The sequence below is a fragment of the Dasypus novemcinctus genome, chromosome 8 (genome assembly GCF_030445035.2).
Source record: "Dasypus novemcinctus isolate mDasNov1 chromosome 8, mDasNov1.1.hap2, whole genome shotgun sequence".
Classification (NCBI taxonomy): domain Eukaryota; kingdom Metazoa; phylum Chordata; class Mammalia; order Cingulata; family Dasypodidae; genus Dasypus; species Dasypus novemcinctus.
Genome location: NC_080680.1, coordinates 78,761,910 through 78,784,950, shown reverse-complemented (window position 1 = coordinate 78,784,950; position 23,041 = coordinate 78,761,910). Strand labels below are relative to the sequence as shown.

General features: G+C 37.6%; 1 protein-coding gene across 2 annotated transcripts in view; it reads left to right on the top strand.

Moving 5' to 3' along the window:
* The window catches only part of KIF24 (kinesin family member 24), an 89,559-nt gene that overhangs the window by 30,672 nt on the left and 35,846 nt on the right, over nt 1–23,041 (top strand). For both annotated transcript variants that reach the window (XM_023582640.2, XM_004471891.3), the window contains exons 3-6: nt 3,376–3,565; nt 8,355–8,452; nt 14,058–14,273; nt 17,170–17,257. In XM_023582640.2, coding sequence (XP_023438408.2) covers nt 3,376–3,565; nt 8,355–8,452; nt 14,058–14,273; nt 17,170–17,257 — 592 coding nt within the window. The remainder of the gene's footprint in view (nt 1–3,375; nt 3,566–8,354; nt 8,453–14,057; nt 14,274–17,169; nt 17,258–23,041) is intronic.

Sequence of the window (23,041 nt, the reverse complement as noted above, 5' to 3'; positions counted from 1 at the left end):
TTTGGCGCTGGGCGGCAGTCCTTATGGGGCGCACTCCTTGAGCGTGGGGCTCCCTTACGTGGGGACACCCGTGCGTGGCAGGGCACTTCTTGTGCGCATCAGCACTGCGCATGGGCCAACTCCACACGGGTCAAGGAGGCCTGGGGTTTGAACCGTGGACCTCCCATGTGGCAGACAGACGCCCTAACCACTGGGCCAAGTCCGCTGCTCAAATTAGAATTTGAAATAAGGTCTGTAAGAGGTGAAATATCAATAATCCCTAATGCCAACTTAATGGTATAACAGAAAATATGTTCTTTTAAAAATATATATTGCTTGTTTTGTTATTTAAAAAAACAATAAATGAGAGAAGCAGATGTGGCTCAGGCAATTGGGCTTTTGCCTACCGCATGGGAGGTCCTGGGTTCAGTTTCCAGGGCCTCCTGGAGAGGATGAGCTGACACAGCGAAAGACACAAAGAGGAAAGACAATGAGAGACACAACAAACCAGGAGCTGAGGTGGCTCAGGTGATTAAACACCTCTCTTCTACATGGAAGGTCCTGGGTTTGGTTCCCAGTGCCTCCTAAAGAGAAGACTGAGCAGACAAAGAGAGCACAGAGCAAATGGACACAAACAGCAGACAGTGAGCACAAACAATGGTGGGTGGGGGGAGGGATAAATAAATCTTTAAAAGAAAAGCAAGGAATAAAACAAAAAAAAACAATAGATGTGAGTTATGGGAAAACAAAATACATTCTTAAGCCATATTTTCTTTTTAAAAAAAAGACTGTTATTCATACCTTAAGACAAAGTTTTTATTGCTGTCCTTATATTGGCTAAGGCTGTCCTTACATTGGCTAAGGTTTCAGAGGCTCTCATAACCAGGTTTTTATTTCTAAAAATAAAAGACCCAATTTTAAAGTAAAAATACCTTTACTAAGTTGAAATATATTGAGTGAATTTTAGAGTGTTTCTGAAAACTTTTTTTTCTGGTTTGTTTTGCTATATAATACTTTTTTCTAAACTGTGAAAGGACTAGATTGCACCATGACTGTGAATGCCAGGATTCTTGCTTTCGAATTGGTTAGCTTAGTGATGAAAGAGCAGATATTGTTTTGAATATTAATAGTCTTTATTGAACAATACATAGAAATTTAAATTAGAATTATTTATGAGTAGAATAAAGATATCATTTTGTGTCATTAAACATCAAGGAAAGAATGAATATTTTGGTTTAAATATTGCCATTTCATTTATTTAGTAAACTTTATATACCACCTCTGCTAGACCTGATTCTAGATGCTAGGGATATGAAGATAATTAGGATATCTGGAGGCTCTTAGAATCTTACAGGGTAGGGTGAATAGAAATATAGATATTAACAAGTGATTACCATATGGTGAGATAACTGCTCTTACAGAGGTTCATTCATGACAAACCTAGAGCTAAGTCTATTGAATTAGGTTCTTTTCACCTTTTATCTCAATATTTTGACCTTCCCATTTTTATTATGTTTTAGAGAAATGGAGGTAAGAAAGCACATTTCTTCGTGTGTAATTGTCAATTTTGTCTTCTCACCCCAACTTCAAATAGGAGTCAGGGTTTTAGAACCCTTAAACAACTTAAGGCTTATGGTTAGGGAGTCATCCTATTTTTAAAAATCAGGTTTTTTACTTTTCAGATATTTCAAAATTTCAACACAAACTGCTAGGTTTATAATTTTGATAGGTGAAAGTCATTTAGAGAACTGAAAGCCCTGATTTTTTTAAGATCTTGGATAGACCTAATTCCTACTGTTTTAACTGTTTGCATATTTATTATTCAGTTTATTGCTTCTGGAGACAATTGGGCATTAAAACCAGGGCCTTTTAAGAGAAAAACATGCATTCTTCTTTGTTCCGTGGACTTAAAAACTATAGGTCATTAGTCCATATTTCTCATCCTGAAATCTGTACAATTTTAAAAAGACTAAACATTTTCTATCCTCTTTGTATGATCAGGTTATTAATACTCACAATAACTAGGGATTTTGACACAAAACCCATGTTAAAATGATGCATTAAACTTTTCTTTTTATTATGAAAAATCAAGCATGCAACAGAAGGGAGAATAAATTCCCCTAAGCCCATCATCCAGTTTTAACAATTGCTAAAATTTTGCCACTTACCTCAAAATGATTCACTGTTAAAAGTCTGCTATATGTTGTTTTTAGATAATGCATTAAAAGCCTTGGGTAGTCCTTTATGCATATTAGAAATTTTATTTGTTATTTTTGACTAGTTTCGGTCCTGTTAAATTATTTTCCAGTCTGTTGGAGAGCTCAAAAAATTGGAATTGATATACAATAATTATATAGTTGTAGTATCCTGTGTAAAAGCTATGATAAAAGACTTTTAGAGATTATCACATTCTAAAGTGTAAAGGAAGGGAATAATTTGTATTAAGACAATCTGAGTACTTGGACCGAAGACACTGATCCTGGTAAAGCGCATGATTTCAAGAACCCAATTTTCTTGTTACCTAGCTTTGGAGTAGTTCCTATATAGGGATATGGTCAGTTCTTAGGTACATATATTATCATTAGGATCAGGAAGTAAACTGATGAATTTTTTATCCCTACCCCAAGGAATATTGCCTCGTTGTTCTAGGCTTAAGATTGATGGGTTCAGTGAAGTCATCTGGAGAAGAAATGAGTCTGGGAAGAAGGTGGACAGGAACAGGTATAAAGTTGTCCTGGGAAGAAGAAATATAAGGACCATGTCATACCAAATAAATACATGTCAAGGTGTGGCAAAAAAAAAAAGGAAATTAGAAAACAGGATCCAGGGAGGGGGCACACTGTATCTGGAAGGAACAGGAGGAAAAGTATATTGAAACCTATTATGCAATTCAAGATATTTAGTAAACCCAGGTAGGTTAAAAAAAAAAATCAGATCAAAGGTAAAGAAAATAGTGAATGTGCAGTAACAATTGGATTGAAAGGGAGCAAGAGATGGATTTGGGTCTTGTGAAGAACTTGGAGGAATGATAGCATATTGTACTAGATTTTGAGGATTAGCCAGCCTGAATTTTGGGGATATAAAGAGCACCCATCGTTAGAAGCCCTTCAGAAGACCATATCTAGAAGCCAAACATAGAATCTCAGAGCTAAAGCAACTCTTGGGTTTTTTGTTTTTGCTTTTTTATCAGGGCAAGGGGTAGAGTGGGGTAGGGATAGAGATGAAAGTAATAGAGAAGATTCAGCTAATAAAAATATTTTCTCAGTGTCAGCACATTACCATGTAACGTGTGTGTGTGTGTGTGTAATGCCCGAATAATAAAATGTACCCATGCTTTGGCTTAAGTAACCTTATCCTATTGTTAAAAAGTAAAACCTATTTTTAAACACGTATCAGTCAGAATACCTCAGAGAAGGATAATCCTTGGACTGAGATAGAGAAAATCAGAGTTTGTGTTCGGAAACGTCCTCTGGGCATGAGGGAGTTACGTCGTGGAGAAGTTAATATTATTTATGTGGAAGACAAAGAAACTCTACTTGTGCATGAGAAGAAAGAATCAGTTGACCTCACACAATATATCCTTCAGGTATGATGCTTTCCTTAAGTGTTTGAAACTAATATTATCAAGTATGTCAATCTTTTGCTTTTTGTTTGGTTGGTTGCATACAAATTCTAAAATCCAATTTCTGGTTTGGGTGTTGACATTTATTCCTAATGTGACATTGTGTTAAAACATTGATATCTCTGGTCCTTAATTTTTAAAAAAATATAGGGATTCAAAGATATAATGCCTCTACTCTTATACAATGAAGTTGCACCATACATTCATTTAACATGCTTTATGTGAAGTTAATTTTACATATTCAGCAAAAAAAAGGGAGAATAAAGGGAGAGAAAGAATTTAAATAATGAGTTACTGGTGGACAGGACTAGAAAATGCTCCAGAATGTCTGTGAGATGGTCACACAGTCTCAATTCACACCTGACTCTCACTGACTGAATTTCTTACTCTGTTAAATGTGTGAGTCTGGAGTTTAAAGATGGAAGATATATTTTTGAGCAACTAGGCCCCAGAATAAACCAACTACTTATTCTAATTCTTAACACTCTTGAGCTTAGACAGAATTTGGTGGGAATTGGTCTCTGAGCTGGCCCGTATGTATAGTAGGTAAATATAATTCAGGGATAAGATTTAATATCTAGCATACAAGGGTTTAAATAAAACACTAGTAGCTCAGATGTGTACAGAATGTTCACCCCTGCCAGAATGATCATGAGGAGTCAAAGAAGAAAAGGTTTGGTATTGAAAGGAACTTATTACAGATTGATAAGTACCCTGTGCAAAACTCTTCAGTCTCATGGAAGCAGCAAAAACCTCAGATGGAAGATAACATAATTTAGATATTCCTAAAATTGTGAAGCAATTGTGAATACTCTAAAACAGCAGATAATCCATCAGATGTTAAGATTTGGAAATCTACAACTTCTGTTACTCTGAATCTGTCTCCCTAAATGTTCATATTGTATTCATTCTCATTCCCTCTTTCTTGCTCGCTTTCTTGCCTCAAAACCCAATGACTGATAGAGAGGAAAAACCACTGAGTAATCTGGTGTGCTAGCAATTCACCTTAGTCAACTGAGATCTTACTCTAATGTAATAAATTCTTTTAACACTGAAGTCAAATTGCTAACACATTCCCACCGTGCAGACTTGCATTGTTCTTGTCTTTGGTTACAGAAATTGGATTTCACAGTGATAATCAAAGTCACCCACTAAGTCTTTCTATGGGCACTAAATTATTAGATCACTGTACAACAAGCCCAATCACTTTAACAGCCTTATTGATTGCTAATCAATATACAATCTATTAGGTCTCAGCAGGACACATTTATTTTGAAGATGGGCTCAATGACCAATTTGTTGTAATGGCATCTAATTCCGTGACTACTTATAATAGTCATAGCCCTACCCAAGACTTCCTTAATGATGCCTCTGTCACAGTAATTCCCTCCAGGAGGCATCATCTTATCTTTTGTTATTTTTCCATTGTCCCCAAACACTTACTTCTTTGTCACTACAATTGATCAATACTTATTGAATACCCATAGTTCCCATAGCACTTTCTTTGCTGTTTGAACTTTGGACCTTTGCTCTCATAGGTCAAAGTCCTTACCTATCATTGCTATAACATAAAAATGTTGGGAAGGCTCCCTCTCCCCCCCTCCCCCTACTTTTTCCTTCCTCAAAGAGAAAGAAGAAAAGGGAGGTTCATAGCAAACTGGGTGTTAAATAAATATTGATCCTAGCCTCTTTGGGTTCTATTCTGAAACTTATTCAGGGATTTAAAACAATAGGTTTTTGTGTCTGTTTAATTAAGTTTTCTTATCCTTTCAAATCTTCTTTTGTTACTTAGTAAATATAATCATATACATGTAGTGTATTATGCTACATACCATTTCAAATAAAGAAAATAGAGAAAAAAGATTGTTTTGAAATATATCAAAGTTAACAGTGGCTGACTCTGGAGAGTGAGATTTATAGGTAATTTAAATTTAACTTTCTTCTTAGTGTTTTCCGTATTTAAAATTTTTCTACAACAAGCTATTTCTTTTATATAAAACATTCAGAACATTTAAATAGAATAGATTCACATATTTCAAAATCAAAAGGTACAAAAGTGTATGCAGTGAATAGTCTCCCTCTAATCTCAGTTCCTCCTTGAAAGCAACCAGTGTTAATTGTTCCAAGTATGTCTTTCCAGAGACATATTACCAGTAATATAGATATAATGTGAAAAAAATCGTATTTAAAAAATAAATTATGGAACTCTGATCATATCAAGGCTAAAGTGAGGTTTAAAGTAGACAATTCAACTTCATTAATACAGTATGATCAAATGAAAATGTACGGGATGGAAAGGGATTTGTGAACTGTAAAAATATGTTAACTATAATAATCTTGCATATTTACATAAATTTCAGAAACTTTAAAGAAGTACTCAGAAAAACTAAAAACTAATTTCTAAATCCTTTTGGAAGGAAAGCTACTAATTCCTTCAATCACTAAGTGCGTTCTAAGGTGTTCACCCCAGAACTAAAGTTATTCTTCAGTACTTAAAGAAGGAGAGGAAAAATTGCCATATACTCAGTGAAATAACAGAAAAACTAAAAAATATACTCCCATGTGTACTTCTGTTCAGTTTTTTTTCTGATTTTCTTAGCAAATACTATATATATTGCTTTTGATCTCATACTTAGCCATTAAAACTTGTGGTAGTTGAGTAATGAATGAGTTTGCTACCTTGCTTAGAGACCAGTTATCAGATATAAATCATGTTCATTAATGTCAGGTTTTTACAAATATATTTAACACTTTATTATTGACATTTTTCAAGCTGAATCAAAAGTAGGAAAATAGTATATGGAATCCCTGCGTACTACTCATTACCTAGCTTGAGCAGTTATTTAACATTTTACTGTTCTTAAGATCATATCACATTTTTCAAAGCACTAAAAGTTTATAATTTCTTTATTGTTTTGAACAGATTCATTATTTTATCACCTCCTAACTTGGAGATTTTTTTCTGACAAATTTGTCATTGTGACCCTAGTTTTTTCTCAGATGACCTAACAAGTCCCCATTCCAGTGTAGTGGTATGGTATGAAATGGAGAACAGAACTGAACCTGGAATAGACTGATGCATAATAAATTGGCCAAAGTCCAGCTTTATGGGTCTGTCCATACAATTTTTCCTTAATTGGATATTTACAGCAGGCCCAAAAGGTGGCAAAGTCATCTCTCATTCATTGTGTATGGCTGCCATTATTATGCTACAGTTAGGCTTGAAATGATTAGATTTCTTACTCAAGTATAGTTGGACTACCAACAATGTAAGCCTCTAAATTATGCAAATAATTATGGCTGCTGAATTAATGCCTTCCAGGTCCAATTTGATAGGGGTTCCTAATTTCATTTTCCATATTATGATGGTTTTTCATTTGGGAGTTATCTTAGACTCCTTTGTCTAACTCAGCTCCTCATATCTGGTCAATTGCCAAATTTCTCATATCCTCTTTATTTCCATTGCCCTCATTTATTTAGAACTTTTAATTTTACCATTGGATTATTAGTATCCTTGTTACCAGTCTAACCACAGGGTGAAGCCATTAACCTTCTAGTAACATGGCTCAGATCATCCCTCTTCTTTGTAGTCCTCTATAGTCTCTCCACTGTTTACTGAAATATGAACGCTCTGCCCCCTCCTTTTAAGGCTGTTGTCCCAAGACTGCTACAACATAGTCCCAATTTGTTAGTCTAGCTATATATTCTATAAGATCCTACATTTTAACTACATTGAATCCTTGCTGTTCCCTAAATGCCCTTTATGCTTACATGTTCTGACCCTTGGTTCATGCTCCACCCCTCTACTTCAGGCCTGGGATACCTTCCTTCTTTCCATCTCCACGTCTCAAATTCCTCCTCTTCTCCCATGGCCCATTCTCAGTGCAGTCTCTTTCATAACATCTTTCCTAATCAGAGGAAATACGTTCTCCTTTAAATTCCACATATGCTTTATCTCTTAAGGTTCTTCTACTACCTTTTAGTCATTTGTGTACTTGTCTAGGTTAACATCTTCAGGTGGGTATGGTGGCGTAATGTAGCGTAACATATGTATCTTTGTGCTCTTTGAAGTACCTAACGCTTAAGTACCTAATGCATGCTACCAGCTGAGCAATAATTGTTTATGGAATTAAAAATTAAGCTATGGGGAGCGGATGTAGCTCAAGTGGTTGAGTGCCTGCTTCCCATATACAAGGTTCTGGGTTTGATCCCTGGTACCTCCTAAAGGCAAAAAAAACGAACATACAAACCAACTCTCATTGGGCGTATATGTAGCTCAGTGGTTGAGTGCCTGCTTTCCATGTACAAGCTCCTGAGTTCAATCCCAGGTACCTCCTAAAAAAAAAAATTAGACTATGTAACCTAGGGAATTGATATCTTTCCCTAGGATTCCCCAAAAGTCCAAATATGCTGGTCCTAGCTAGGCAATGAGGATAAGTCCCATTGAATTCATTTCTTCTGGACCTAAGAAGGATTGGCTCACCTTTGTACTCAACGGTTTACTTCCCATAAGAGAAAACAAGAATTGTATGCATTAATTTGTACATCATAAGAACATGTATACAGAGATTGTGAGTCAAAAAAGGGCCTATCTTTTGACATTTATTAATTGCTTATTTATCTCTAAGTTTGTCATGGTTAATTACTCTGAATTAAAAATGTATTTGTGCTTTTATCATGTGTTAACTAGAAAAGTGATAAAGAAAATCCAGAAGATGTCTTTTTCTGTATAAAATTCTGATTTATTTTTCAGCATGTTTTTTATTTTGATGAAGTCTTTGGTGAGGCATGCACCAATCAGGATGTATACATGAAGACTACTCACCCACTCATTCAGCATATTTTCAATGGGTATGATAGTGTTTATTTGCTTCTTTGCTTTTTATTTTCTATTTTCCATAAACCATATTTCTTTATAAATATCTTATGCTTTTCAGTGCTTTTGAATTAAACTAGAATTTGTGTTTTTATCTAAAGTGAATTTAAATAAGACTTTTTTGAACTGTGTAATGTCTTTAAGAATTTATTAGTGTCCTCAGAATAAAAAGGTTTAAGTGGTTGGAGTTAGTCTAAACTTTTGGTAATAGGAATTATGTATTCTGGCTATAATTCAGTTAATTATTATTTTTTGGAATAGGATAGATAAGTGAAATCAGTTATCAATTTTTCATACATGTATTTCTTAATTTTGAAGTTATTATTTACACTTAAACATTAAATGGGACAGAAACAGGTAATAGGTAATGGAAACTTCTATTGTATATATAGGCATATATAAGTAGGAAATGCCAAATAGCCTGTTACAGTCACTGATTCTGGGGTATTTTGACTTTTAAAAAAAATATATCACTTTTGTAACATTTTCTTAATTGGGATATAATTTACATGTAATAAAATGCACAGATCTTAAATATTTAATTTTGCTGAGTTTTGATACTTTTATGCATCCAAGTAACCTATCCCAAAAAGTTTAAAACATTCCCATTTCCCCCAGAAAGTTCTCTTGTGTCCCTTTTTAGTCCCTCACCTTCACCCACAGATCTTAATATAACCACTGATTTGTTTTGTCACTGTATTTAGTTTTACCTGTTCTAGAATGTCATAGAAATGAAGTTATTACAATATATATTCTTTCATGCCTGCTTCTTTTGCTTAGCATTATGTGTTTGTATCAGTAATGTTGTTGCATGTATCTGTAGTTTTTATTGCTGAATAATATTCCTTTGCATGAATATACCATAATTTGTTTATACATTCTCTTGTTGATGGACATTTGGGTTGTTTCCAGTTTGGGGCTGTTATGAATAAAGCTGTATGAAAATTCTTTTACAAGTAGTTTTGTGGATATGTTTTCATTTATCTTGGGATAAAAACCTAAAGGTAGAATTCTGGGTAACAGGGTAGGTATATGTTTATAAGAAAATGTCAAACAATTTTCCAAAGAGGTTGTACGATTTTATACTTCCAACACCATTGTATAAGAATTACAGTTACTCTGCATCCTCCCCAACAATTGGTGTTATATATATGCTTTTTATTTTAGCCAGTCTAATGGATGTGAAATACAATTTCATTGTGGTGTTATTTTGATTTTCCCTAATGACTAATGATACTTGAGCAACTTTTCATGTGATTGGCCATTTGATTATCTTCATTTGCCCATTTTTTGTATTGTCTTCTTATTGTTTTATAGAAGGTTTTCAGTGTTTAAAAAATGGTTTGAACAGGCTAAAATAATGAAATACCTTTCAGTTCTGAATTTCTTATCCATCTAGGTAGGATGTTTTTTGAGAGAGTAGGTTTCTAAAATTAGTTCAAATTTGCATATTAGGACTTAAGGAATAAATAAGAGTTGCAAGTTAAGTTTATCCATCTATAAACTGTAATAAGATTTTTTGTGCCCATATTTATTGTTTTTCTTTCAACTTTTATTTTGAAATACTTTCAAACTTATAGGCCAATTGCAAAAATAATACAAATTCCATACAGGGAATTCTAGCATTCTTCTATACTCCCTCCCTCCAGATACCCAGATCCATCAACGATGGCATTTGCCCCATTTGCCTGTATATTATTACCTTCCTACTTATCTACCTGCCAACCTATCCATCATCAGTCCATCTATCTGTCTATCTGTCTATCTATCATATCTATTTGTTGAACATTGAACATTAGAGCAGGTTGTACGTCACATTCCTTGAACATATAATACTTCCATGTACATTTCCTAAGAACAAAGATATTCACTTACATAAATACTTAAATGCAGTATCAAGTTCAACAAACTTAACATTATATAAAGCTTACATTCTATATTCCAGTTTTTCTGTAGGTCCTAATAATATCCTTTTGAGCCTTTTCTTCTCCATTCTTAGAGCTCATCCAAGATCATGTGCTGCCTTTAATTCATTATCGGTTTAGTACCCTCCCTCCCTCCTCTTCCTTTACATGTGCAACATAAATATGTTCCCACCCAACCCGTCCCAAGCACACCACACGATGATATTAATCCCATTCACAATGTTGTAGTACCCTTTCTACCATCCATTACTAGATCTTTCCCTTCACTCCAACAGAAACCCTACATTCATTCTGCATTAACTCCCTATGACCCCTGACAACCTGCACTCCACCTTCTGTCTCTGAGTTTCCATATACTTTGATATTTTTTTTGTGATTGCTGTGGGGCTTAAATTTAACATCATAAATCTATAATAATCTTGTTTGGTTTGATACTAACTGAATTGCAGTAACATACATAACTGTGTTCCTGTGTCTCTCCATCCCCCATCTTTATGTAGTTCTTGTCACAAATTACATATTTATATGGTATGACTCCAATACCATTAATTTAGCATTACACTTTATTCATTTGCCTTTTCAATCCTGTAGGGAGTAAGAAGTAGAGTTACAAATCAAAAATACAATATTACTGGTATTTATATTTACCCATGTCATTTTATTAACTGAAAGTCTTTATTTCTTCATGTGGCTTTGGTAAATTGTATAGTGTCCTTTCCTTTCAATCTGCAGAACTCCCTTTATCATTTCTTGTAGAGCCTGTCTAGTGGCTTCCTCAGCTTTTGTTTATTTGGGAAGGTCATAATTCCTCCCTCATTTTTGAAATACAGTTTTGCCAGCTTTAGAATTCTTGGTTGGCAATTTTTTGCTTTCAGTCCTTTATTTTTTATTTATTTATTTATTTTAAATTTTATTTTTACTTATTTCTCTCCCCTCCCCCCCACGTTGTCTGTTCTGTGTCCGTTTGCTGTGTGTTCTTCTGTGTCTGCTTGCATTCTCGGCGGCACTGGGAATCTGTATCTTTTTTGTGTGTGTGTGTCAGCTCTCCGTGTGTGCAGTGCCACTCCTGGGCAGGTTGCACTTTTTTTTTTTCCACACAGGGCGGCTCTCCTTGTGGGGTACACTCCTTGGGCATGGGGCTCCCCTACCCAGGGGACACCCCTGTGTGGCATGGCACTCCCTGTGCACAGCAGCACTGTGCATGGGCCAGCTCACCACACCAGCCAGGAGGCCCTGGGTTTGAACCCTGGACCTCCTATATGGTAGGTGGATGCTCTATCAGTTGAGCCATATCTGCTTCCCATGCTTTCAGTCCTTTAAATATGTCATTCCACTGCCTTCTTGCCTCCATGGTCTCTGATGAGAAATGGGCATTTAATGTTATTGAGACTACCTTGTATGTGACATATTGCTTCTTTCTTGCAGCTTTCACAACTCTCTTTATCTTTGGCATTTGACCGTTTGATTATAATGTGCTACGGCATGGGTCTATTGGGTTTACCCCATTTGGAGTTTGTTGAATGCCTTAGATGTGTATATTCCTTCTTTTGTTAAATCTGGCACATTGTCAGCCACTATTTCTTTGAATATTCTCTCTGCCTCTTTCTCTCTCTCTTCTCCTTCTGGGACTCCCGCAATGCAATATTGATACTCTTACTGATGTCCCACAGGTTCCTCAGGCTCTATTACTTTTCTTAATTCTTTTTTTTTGCGCCTCAGACTGGATGATTTCAATTGTCTTATCTTAAGATATTTGACTCTTAATTATACCAGTTCTGATCTGCTGTTGAACCCATATAGGGAATTTTTTATTTCTGCTGCTGTGGTCTTCAGTTCTGTTTGGTTTCTTTTCATAATTTCCATCTCTTTTTGTTTGTTTGTTTATTTCCATCTCTTTTTTGATACTCTCATTGTGTTCATCTATTATGTTCTTGATTTCCTTTAATTCTTTGTGTATGTTTTCTTTAGCTCTTTGAGCATACTTAAGACCATTTTTTAAAAGTCTTTGTGTGGAATGGCCCAGTTCAGATCTTTCTCATTGATGGTTTCTAATGTTTCAGTTTTCTCCTTTGCCTAGGCTGTGATTCTGTTTCTTTGTTAGTTTTGTAATCTTTTACTGAAACCTGGATATTTAGATATCTTAAGAATTATTGTTGGAATTTAGTCTGAGGCATCTGTTCGTTCAGCTTGTATCCAGCTAGTGTTATGACAGAGGTCTCCTTGAATGCCAGGAGCTAACAACAACAACAAAAAAGGAAAACTCCTTTTCCAGTCTTTGCAGATTGAGCAGTGCCAAGTGCTCATCTTCAGGGCTTATCTATACAATGAATTTAAAAAATAGCTCCAGGCCATAGCATCTGCGCCTCCCTTATCCTTTCTGCATGCATCTTACCTTAGGTGCTTGTGTGTAGTCCTAGGAATTCCTCCATTTACATAGTTCAAAATGTCCCCTCTCCCATAGGATCCAGTTCTTCATGATTCTGGGCAATGCACTCTATGTCTTACAGTCAGCAATCCCTTGCCCCAAGCAGTATGACTTGACTGCTCTCCCACAGCATTCTATAAAAGAGTTCCATGAGCTGCCTTCTATATGCAGGGCAAGTTCTGGGACAGCAAGTCTCCCAGGCCACACCAGGCAGATTGGGCCAGACATACAGTAAGAGTACTGTTTTCTTTCTTTTCTTTTTTTTTTAATATACATATCCTGGCATTCAAATAAAGCTCTATTGTAATACTAGCTGGATATAAGCTTAAGGAACAGATGCTTCAGAGTCTAAATTCCACCAATAACATATTAAGATATCAAACTTGCCAGGTTTCAACAAAAGATCACAAAACTTACAAAGGAACAGGAACATGATAGATGAACACAGTAAGAGTATCAAAAAAAGGGATGGAAATTATGAAAAGAAACCAAACAGAGCTGAAGACCACAGTAGCAGAAATAAAAAATTCCCTACATGGGTTCAACAGCACATCAGAACTGGCATAACAGAGTCAGATGTCTTAAGATAAGACACTGAAATCATCGAGTATGAGGTGCAAAAAGAAGAGAGAATGAAGAAAACAGAGCCTGAGGCACCTGTGGGACATCAGCAAGAGTACCAATATATGCATTGTGGGAGTCCCAGAAGGAAGAGAGAGAGAGAGAGGCAGAGAAAATATTCAAAGAAACAGTAGCTGGCAATGTCCCAGATTTAACGAAAGAATGAATATACACATCCAAGGCACTCAACAAACTCCAAACAGCGTAAACCCAATAGACCCATGCTGTAGCACATTACAATCAAACTGTCGAATGCCAAAGATAAAGAGAGAGTTGTGAAAACCGAGAGAAGCAACATGTCACATACAAGGTAGCCTCAATAAGATTAAGTGCCCATTTCTCATCAGAGACCATGGAGGCAAGAAGGCAGTGGAATGATATATTTAAAGTGCTGAAAGCAAAAAACTGCTTACCAAAAACTCTCTATCCAGCAAAATTATCTTTCAGAAATGTGGGAGATACACAAAAGCTGAGGTACTTCATCACCTCACTAGACTGGCCCTACAAGAAATGCTAGAGTACTGTAGGTTGAAAAGAAAGGACAATAGATTGGTTAGATTAACACTTCTCTTACTACACATAAATGATCCAAATGATTTTTTTCTCTAGAGGCAATGCCACTTGCTTTGCATATGGACAGACAGGTGCTGGAAAGACCTACACCATGATAGGAACTCAGCAGAACCCAGGATTGTATGCTCTGGCTGCCAAAGACATCTTCAGACAACTAGAAGTGTCCCAGCCAAGAAGGCACCTTTTTGTGTGGATCAGCTTTTATGAAATTTACTGTGGACAGCTTTATGACCTCCTGAATAGAAGAAAAAGGTACTGGTTATGCATAGGAACCTATAAATCTGTTCATCATTGCTTTAAACCAGTGCAATAATCAGGTGATTCATTAAAGAACTGCATTCAGAACAGCTTGATATTCTGACTGCCCCTTCCCCCAAACAAACAAAACATACACCCAGCCCAATGGTGGCTTTTGTCCTCATAACAACTGTTCTCTAAAGAAAATGGGCATTCTAACTAGAAAGGACTCCTAAGGAGGGCATTGGGGCTTGGAAGAGAAACGGTGATTGAGCTAACTCAGGCCTCAACACCAAACTGGATCATGGGACTGCATAAAAGGCTTTGGTACATTAGTGCCCTTTTGTGAAATGTAAACTGGATCATGGGACTGCATAAAAGGCTTTGGTACATTAGTGCCCTTTTGTGAAATGTGTCTCCTACATTAGATACATATATTTTTAACTGTCTATTCTGCTAGAGACAAATGTAAATTTGCCTTCCATTAATATGAATTTTTAATAGATTAATACCCTAATATCTATTAAAAGAGCCTTTTATTTTGGTCTGTGAAAAAGATAATTTCAGGGAATCAGCAAATCAACATGTACTTAAGTCCTTTCTTTTGACCTATCATTACACTGGAAGAACTATCAATGTTTCCCACTTTCTCTTCCTTTTCCTCTCAATAATCTTAGGGTAAACTGCATGAGAGTTTTAAGAAATCAGTAAAAAGATAAGAAAATCTCTTTTCTTCACATTAGACTTTAACCTTTTAAGGCTTAAATGGTTCAGTTCCCCTTACAATAAAATACAGTAATTTAAAAGTGTATTCAGTAACTCTGCTTTTAAATCCCTATTACACTTTTTTTGGCTTAATATTCTTTTTAGGTTGGAACATGACAAACTAAGTAGGAGGCAACAAAATTGTGAAGGGATCAACTGACTGGGAGAATAGGGAACAGAGAGGGAGTAGGGGAAATGGAAAGATAAATGGTTGTAACAGAATTAACCAGATGTGAGAAATGTGGGAGCTCAGCCACACCAGGTAGAAAGGAGTGAACTGAAGCTGAGCATGGCGGAAGGCTGGAGAAGCCAAGTCAGCTTAAGAGACTATAGCTTCCCTTGAAAGATATCCAAGCCTATTTGGAGCTGTCCAAAAAGACATGCAGTCTCCACATGCTCCAGGCAAGCATTGGTATGGGGGTGGAGTGTGGGAGACAGGTCCACTTCCACAGGGGAGACATAATATGGCAGGCCCCCATCGTAGAGGGATGTAAGGGTACTGGAAGGGTAACTGGAGAAGCCAGTGAGTGGGCTTAGGCCACCGTCAGGGCCTTCAGGTATGCCGCAGTTCAGAGACTGTTCAGGGTTCAGTCCTGATACAACTGCCAAATAAAGGAGGGCACTACTCTGAGGAGGCTTTAGAGCAGTTACTTTTCTTTTTCCCCCCTCTCTCTGCTGGTGTTGAGGCCTGAGTTAGCTCAATCACCGTTTCTCTTCCAAGCCCCAATGCCCTCCTTAGGAGTCCTTTCTAGTTAGAATGCCCATTTTCTTTAGAGAACAGTTGTTATGAGGACAAAAGCCACCATTGGGCTGGGTGTATGTTTTGTTTGTTTGGGGGAAGGGGCAGTCAGAATATCAAGCTGTTCTGAATGCAGTTCTTTAATGAATCACCTGATTATTGCACTGTATAATGCTATGTATATTTCTATTCTTTAATTGTAGCCAGGGGGAGGGGAATATGCTCACTGCTGAGTTTTAAGCTTCTCTGAAACACTCTAGGGAAGACCCATATACTATAAGTGTCTTGAGCTGTTGGTGTTTCTTGTTTTTTGGGTTTTTAAAAAAATATCTATGGTTAATTGGCTAATATGATCTCTTTGTTTCCCTCCTTATTGAAACTTCTGAAATGTTCTGGTCCACTGATGACACTCTTTCTTCTTATTTTTTTTTAGGCTTTTTTTTTTTTTCATCCTGTTGCTTTTACAAATAAAATATATTTTCTACAATAATAGTGGGACTTGGACAGAGGTGGATAGAGTGTAGCTCATACTGTCTCTTAAAATGGAAACCAAAGCTTAAATATCTTCAAATTAATTCTTCAAAGTAGGTGATAAATTGTTTTTATGCTCTCACAAAGAAAGAATAACCATTCATTACTTTATGTGAAGGCCTGAGGCATTCAGTTGCATTACCATCTGTTCCTTGCTGCCTCAGCAGATGTATCAGAATTCCTTGCACTGCAAGTAAGAGAAAACCTCACTTACTTGGCTTAAGCATTTAAGGAAATCATTGGCTCATGGTGGAAGGTTGGAGAAGCCAAATCATTCTAAGAGACTAGCTTTCCAGCAAAGGTATCCAAGCCTAGAGAACACTCAGGCTTCAGGGTCAGTTTACTCGAGCAGCTCAGAGATGTCATAAGGACCCAGTTTCTTTTCATCTCTCTCCTGTACCTTCTACAATGTTAGTAGCTTCATCCTGCAACTCACTCTCTTTGTGGATGCAAAATGGCTGCCATTGTGCTTAGGGCAACATGCTTTCACTTCCAGAGAGTGAGGGAGAATACCTCACCCTTAGGCACTTAATGGTCAGAATCTAGGATTTCATTTTGATTGAACCAACAGAAATCCCATATCCACCCATGAACCAATCATTGTACCCAGAAGTTTACCATCTACTGATTGGCATAGTCTGGGTCATATGCTAATTCTTTTCATTATAGCCAAATATGCTGATTTGTTTGCAACCATCAAGGCCCATCCCTGAAGCTAGGGGCTGGAAGCTGGAGGTTTGTAAGGGGAAGGATGCATATCAATCCTATCCAAACAGCAAGCTGCTACTTAGTGAGAATTGGAATGGTTTCTGGGGAGGCTAGAACAAAGTCCCTTACAGCAGTACCAGCATACCAACCATGTTTTTGCATCTGCAGGCTCTTCGCAAGAGAAGATAGCAAACATGTGGTACAGATAGTGGGACTGCAAGAGCTTCAGGTGGATAGTGTGGAGCTCCTCTTAGAGGTAACTCTTCCCTTCTCTACTACCCCCTTGTAGCAGCCTCAGTATGGGGAAATAATTTATTTTGTTTTCTGACAAGTATAGTGGACTCAGATTTAGGCAAAGGGCAAATGACAGGCACATCACTTCACTTTTGTAAAATGTGAGTCCTCTTCTGAGAGGTTAACTCACTTCTGTACATGGTAGATGTCCCAGTGTCATGGTAGTGGGAGAGAGGGCATGTGCAAAAACCTAATGCATGAAGGGATATTCTTGGGTTGGTTTCACAGGCTGCTAATGTGTATTTCTATGGAAATGGGCTTTGAGAAAGCTACTGGAGAGAAATATTCTGCTTCTTACTTTAAACAAAAATGTTAGTGGATAATACTTTCACATGGGTTCAAAATTTAAAGGTAGCATGAAAATATCCCACTTATGCTTCCAAGCCAGTTCCCTTTTCCTAAGGCAACTAATTTTATTAGTTGTTTGTGTATCTTTCCAAACATATTTTAAAATCTGTTTCTTTTATTTAAAATTATCCTTTTATTCTGATAAAAAATTCATGCTTATTTTTAATCTAACATTACAGAAATAATATAAGATGGTAGAAAGTTTAGAGTATTTACATTTTTTTCCAGTCTTGGCATTAACTCCTATACAAATATATTTCTGGTGTACTGTCTTTTAATGTGGTGACTCTCAGCTCTGGCTGTACATTAGATTATTGGAGAGCCTTTTTCCTTACTTAAAATTAACCTTTTTTTAATTGTAAAAACCAGCACAATACAGAAAAGTACATAAAATTTAAAGTGAGTACAGTATAAGGAATAATCACAAAACAAACACCCTTCTAATCAACTACCCAAATTAAAAATATATATAACATTGTGGCACCCCACAAACCTGTGTGACCCTGCCCAATCACACACCTCCCTCATTAACGTGACTTTATGCTAATCACATCCTTGTTCTTTGTTACAGTATTACCCCTTTTATATTCCTCCTTAAAACATATAACACCTTGGGGAACTCGAGGTGTAGATGTAGTTTAAGTGGTTGAGCGCCTACTTCCCATGTACAAGGTCCTGGGTTCAATCCCCAGTGTGTCTTAAATATATGTGTGTGTGTGTGTGTGTATTTAAAACACTTTTTTTGTTTTTTGTTTTTAAAGATTTATTTACTTCTCTCCCCATCCCTCCCATCTCCCCCCTATTGTCTGCTCTCTTGTGTCCATTCTTGTATGTTCTTCTGTGCCTGCTTGCATTCTCGGCGGCACTGGGAATCTGTGTCTCTTTTTGTTGCATCATCTTGCTGTATCAGCTCTCCATGTGTGCATGGTGCCACTCCTGGGTGGGCTGCGCATTTTTTGCGCAGGGCAGCTGTCCTTGTGGGGTGCACTCCTTGTGCGTGGGGCTCCCCTATGCAGGAGACACCCCTGCATGGCACTCCTTGCGTGTGGCAGCAATGAACATGGGCCAGCTCACCACATGGGCCAGGAGACCCTAGATTTGAACCCTGGGCCTCCTATATGGTAGGTGGATGCTCTATCAGTTGAGCCACATTCGCTTCCCTAAAACACCAGTTTTTAAACTTTATATGAATAGAATCATACCGCATGTATTATTTTGTGTCTTCTTTTATTCAACATAATGCTTTTAAACTCTTATGTTTTTGTATATATCTGTAGTTTTGTTCTTTTTAAATAAATTTTGCTGTATATTCGTTCATCATATGATTATGCCACAATTTATTTATTTTACTGTAAATGGAGATTTGGGTTGTTTACATTTAGAGGCTTTATTAGTCTGCCAAAGGTGTGTCTATAAAAAGTACCAGAAATCTGTTAGCTTTTATAAAGGGTATTTATTTGGGGTAAAAGCTTGTAGTCCCAAGGCCATGGAAAGTCCAACTCAAGGCACCATAAGAGGTGCTTTCTCACCAAAGTCAGTTGCCAAAATGGGGGGCAATCTCTGCTTGGCCTCTCCTTCCCCTCTGGACTCCCTCTTCCTTTTGAGTTCTGTGTGCCCAGCCTCTTGAGGCTTTATGCTTAAGTGAGCCTGTAGTCCTCTCTCTCCTGGCATAGGGCTTGTTTCTTTCTGGGCCTTCTATATCTGTCTCAGTTGTTTTCTCTTCCCAAGGTCAGCTGTGAACTATCAGGCAAATGGCTCATCCCTCCCTGGAGCCTTCTCTTTTCTGCCTCATGGCAGGATAAAAAATGACAGAACTCACTCTTCCATTTGTCTGTTCATTTTAGTCCAGGCCAACAGTGGTTTTGTTCATATAGATGTTACAAAAAGCTCATTGGTTTAGTATGCAGGAAAAGGGGTCCAAGCCATCAGATAGTAAGACTTTCCACAAACCCTTCCTGGATAACTGAATTTTCAATCCTGACTTACAAGTTCCAAATTTAGTTATTTCCTCAAATGGGGCACTGTCTTTTGGGAATTTGATTTCCAGAAGCTTGGAATTTCCTAAATCAGTCTCTGGTTTCTTTGTGCCCCACAGTTCTGTTCTCAGCTTATCTCTTTCCTCTCACATTTTGCTTTTTTTTTTTTTTTTTTAAGATTTATTTTATTTATTTCTCCCCACCGCTTCACTGTTTGTCCTCACTATCTGTTTGTTGTGTGCTCATCTTCCTTTTTAGGAAGCACCAGGAACTGAACCCGGGGCCTCCCGTATCGGAGGGAGGCACCTAATCGCTTTAACCACCTCCGCTTCCTACTTTGTTGTGTCTCTTGTTGCATCATCTTGTTGCATCAGCTCGCTGTCCTGCTCGTCTTTTTTAGGAGGTACTGGGAACTGAACCTGAGACCTCCCATGTGGTAGACAGGAGCTCAGTCGCTTGAGTCATATCCACTTTCCTCACATTTTGCTTTAAGCTGCAAGGAGAAGCCAGGCTGCATTTTCTACATTTACTTCGGAAATCTCAGCTTAATGTCCAAACTCATCTTTTTCAAATTCTGCCTTCCATCTAATATCAGGAGTCAAAAAAATTTTTTTTAAAGACCTGGCATTTTTTTAAAGATCTCTCTCTTTCTATTTAATCCACCCCCAAAATGCCTCCTTTATCTATCTGCTCATTGTCTGCTTGCTGTGTCTGATTGCTTTGTGTGCTCTTCTTCTCTAGGAGGCACTAAGAACTGAACCTGGGACCTCCCACGTGGGAGGTGAGTGCCCAATCATCTGAGCCACATCTGTTCCCCGCTGGCTGTGTCGTCTGCTGATTGTGGTGTCTGCTGGATGCGATGTCTGCTCATTGCGGCAGTTGCAGTGTCTGCTATTTGTAGCATCTGCTCATTGTGGCGGTTGTGGAGTCTGCTCATTGCATCATCTGCTTGTGGTGGTGGTTATGGCGTCTGCTAGTTGCAGTGTCTGTTCATTGCAGTGGTTGCAGCATCTGCTCACTGTGGTGTCTGCTTTTTGTGGCATTTGTGGCCTCTGCTGGTGTCAGTGTCTGCTCATTATAGCATCTGCTATATTTATTTGGGGTAGAAGCTTTAGTCACAAGGCTTTAAAGAATCCAACTTAATGTACCGTAAGAGGTACTTTCTTACCCAAAGTAATTGGCCACATGTTGGAGCAAGATGGTGAGTGATATCTGTGAGTGTGCAGCCTTTCTTCTTCCTCTTAAGGCTCTGTGGTCCCAGCTTCTTCCAGTCTCAGCTGTAGGCTAGTATAAGGCTCATCTCTCTCCCCAGGGCTCATTTCTTTCTGCACTCAGCTTCTCATTTACCTTCACAAGGTCAGCTGTAGACTTTCGGGCTCATCTCTCTTCCTGGGATCTCTGCTGTGTCTAATAAGCTGTCTCTCTTCCTATGTGTTGTTCTTCTCTGTGTATTCACTTCTGTGTGAGCATCTGTTTTATCCCCAAGGGGGCTGGGACTTGATGCTGAGTCATACTTTATTGATGGGTTGGATCAGAGCCCTAATTTTAACATAATTTAATCAGACATCTCAGCTGAATCTAATATAATCAAAGGGTTCTTGTGCCAGAAAAACTGACTAGTTTACAAACAGTATCTATATTTCTTTTTGGAATTCATAAGGAATATCAAACTGCTACAAGAAGGCACCAGGAACCAAACCCGGGACTTCTTATGTGGGAGGCGGGGGCCCAGCTGCTTGACCCACATCTCTTCCTAGGAATCAATTTTGCTAAGTTCTCTGCAACTTTAAAACATGGATTTCCTTTCTTCCAGTTTCCAATAATAGTTTCATTTCCTTCTCAGGTCTTATCAGAAATAACTTTAGGCTCCATATTACTACCAACAATATCTTCAAAGCAATCTAGGCCTTTTCCATCAAGCGTCTCACAAGTCATCAAAAATACCCCTTATCCATTTATAAAGCTGTAGCATTTTTGGTAGTTGTAAGCAGCACAATCTCACTCTCTTGGTACCAATGTCTGTATTAATCTGACAAAGGCATGCTGATGCAAAGTACCAGAAAGCTTTTGCCTTTTATAATGGGAATTTATTTGGGGGTAAAAGCTTACAGTTCCAGTGCCAAATGAAGGCATCAGTAGAGATGCTTTTTCACCAATGTCAGTTACTGTTGGTCACGGTGTGTTACCACCGTGAAGCAAGATAGCCTCCGATCTCTGTGAGGTTTCAGCCTTCCCCTCTGGGCTTCCTCTCTCAGGTTCAGCTAATCGCTTTCTTCCCACTTTCAGCTGCAAGCTGGCATAGGGCTTATCTCTTAGGGCTTCCTCTGCCACAGGAGCTATTATGACAGTGCAGCTATGTGTCTTTATACCTGTATTTCAGTACACAGGCACATGAGTTCTCTAGGATACATACTTAGTTGTGAAATTACTGGGTCAGAGGACATGCATATCTTCCCTTTACTAGATATTGCCAACTGTTTTCTAAAGCAGTATACATACCCACAAGCAGTATATAAACAATCCCATGACTCAACTTCCTTGCCCACACTTTGTATTGATACATTTTTAAATGTTTGCCAGTCTGGAGGTGTTAAATTATATCTTGAGGTTTTAATTTGTATTTCCCTGATTGAAATTGAATATCTCGTCATATTTTTCTTCTTTGGGGAATGTCAGCTTGAGTATTTCATTTTTGGATTGCCTGTTTTTTTCTTACTGATTTCTAAGGTCTTTTTGTATTCTGAATATGAAACTTTTTGTCAGTTATTATGTCACAGGAATATTGCCTCATTCTGTGGCTTGTCTTTCCATTTTCCTCATAATATCTTATAATGCTCAAGTCTTCTACAGATCAGTTGTATTGGTCAAGGTTCTCTAGGGAAACAGAACCAACAGGAGATATCTGTAAATAGTATGATGCTTTTATAAAATTGTTTCTTGTAACCATGGGGCTGCACAAGTCCAAATTCTGTAGGGCAGGCTGCAAGCCAGGGACTCCAATGAAGGTCCTTGATGAGTTCTGGCTCTCTGAAGTAGAGATGGTAGTTCTCTCCTTGAATGCTGAAATTACTTCTCCTTTTAAGGCCTTCAACCAGTTGGGTGAGACGTCACTTATTGTTGACAGCAATCTCTTCAGTTGGTTGTACATGTAATCAGACATATATAAAGTCAACTAATGAATGATTAAAGTCCATGAAATGCCCTTGTGTTATAATTAGCCCATTGCTTGCTTGACAAACAACTGGGCACCATTACCTGGCTGAGTTGACACATTAGCCTAACCATCACAGTCTACCCTTTGTCACCTTGGCAGCCATACACATCACCTTAAATCAAGTAATCTTGAAATATTAATAAAAACAATAACATATTTATATTGTCACCTAACAGTACTAAACTGTCCTGTGTATAACTGGAAACAC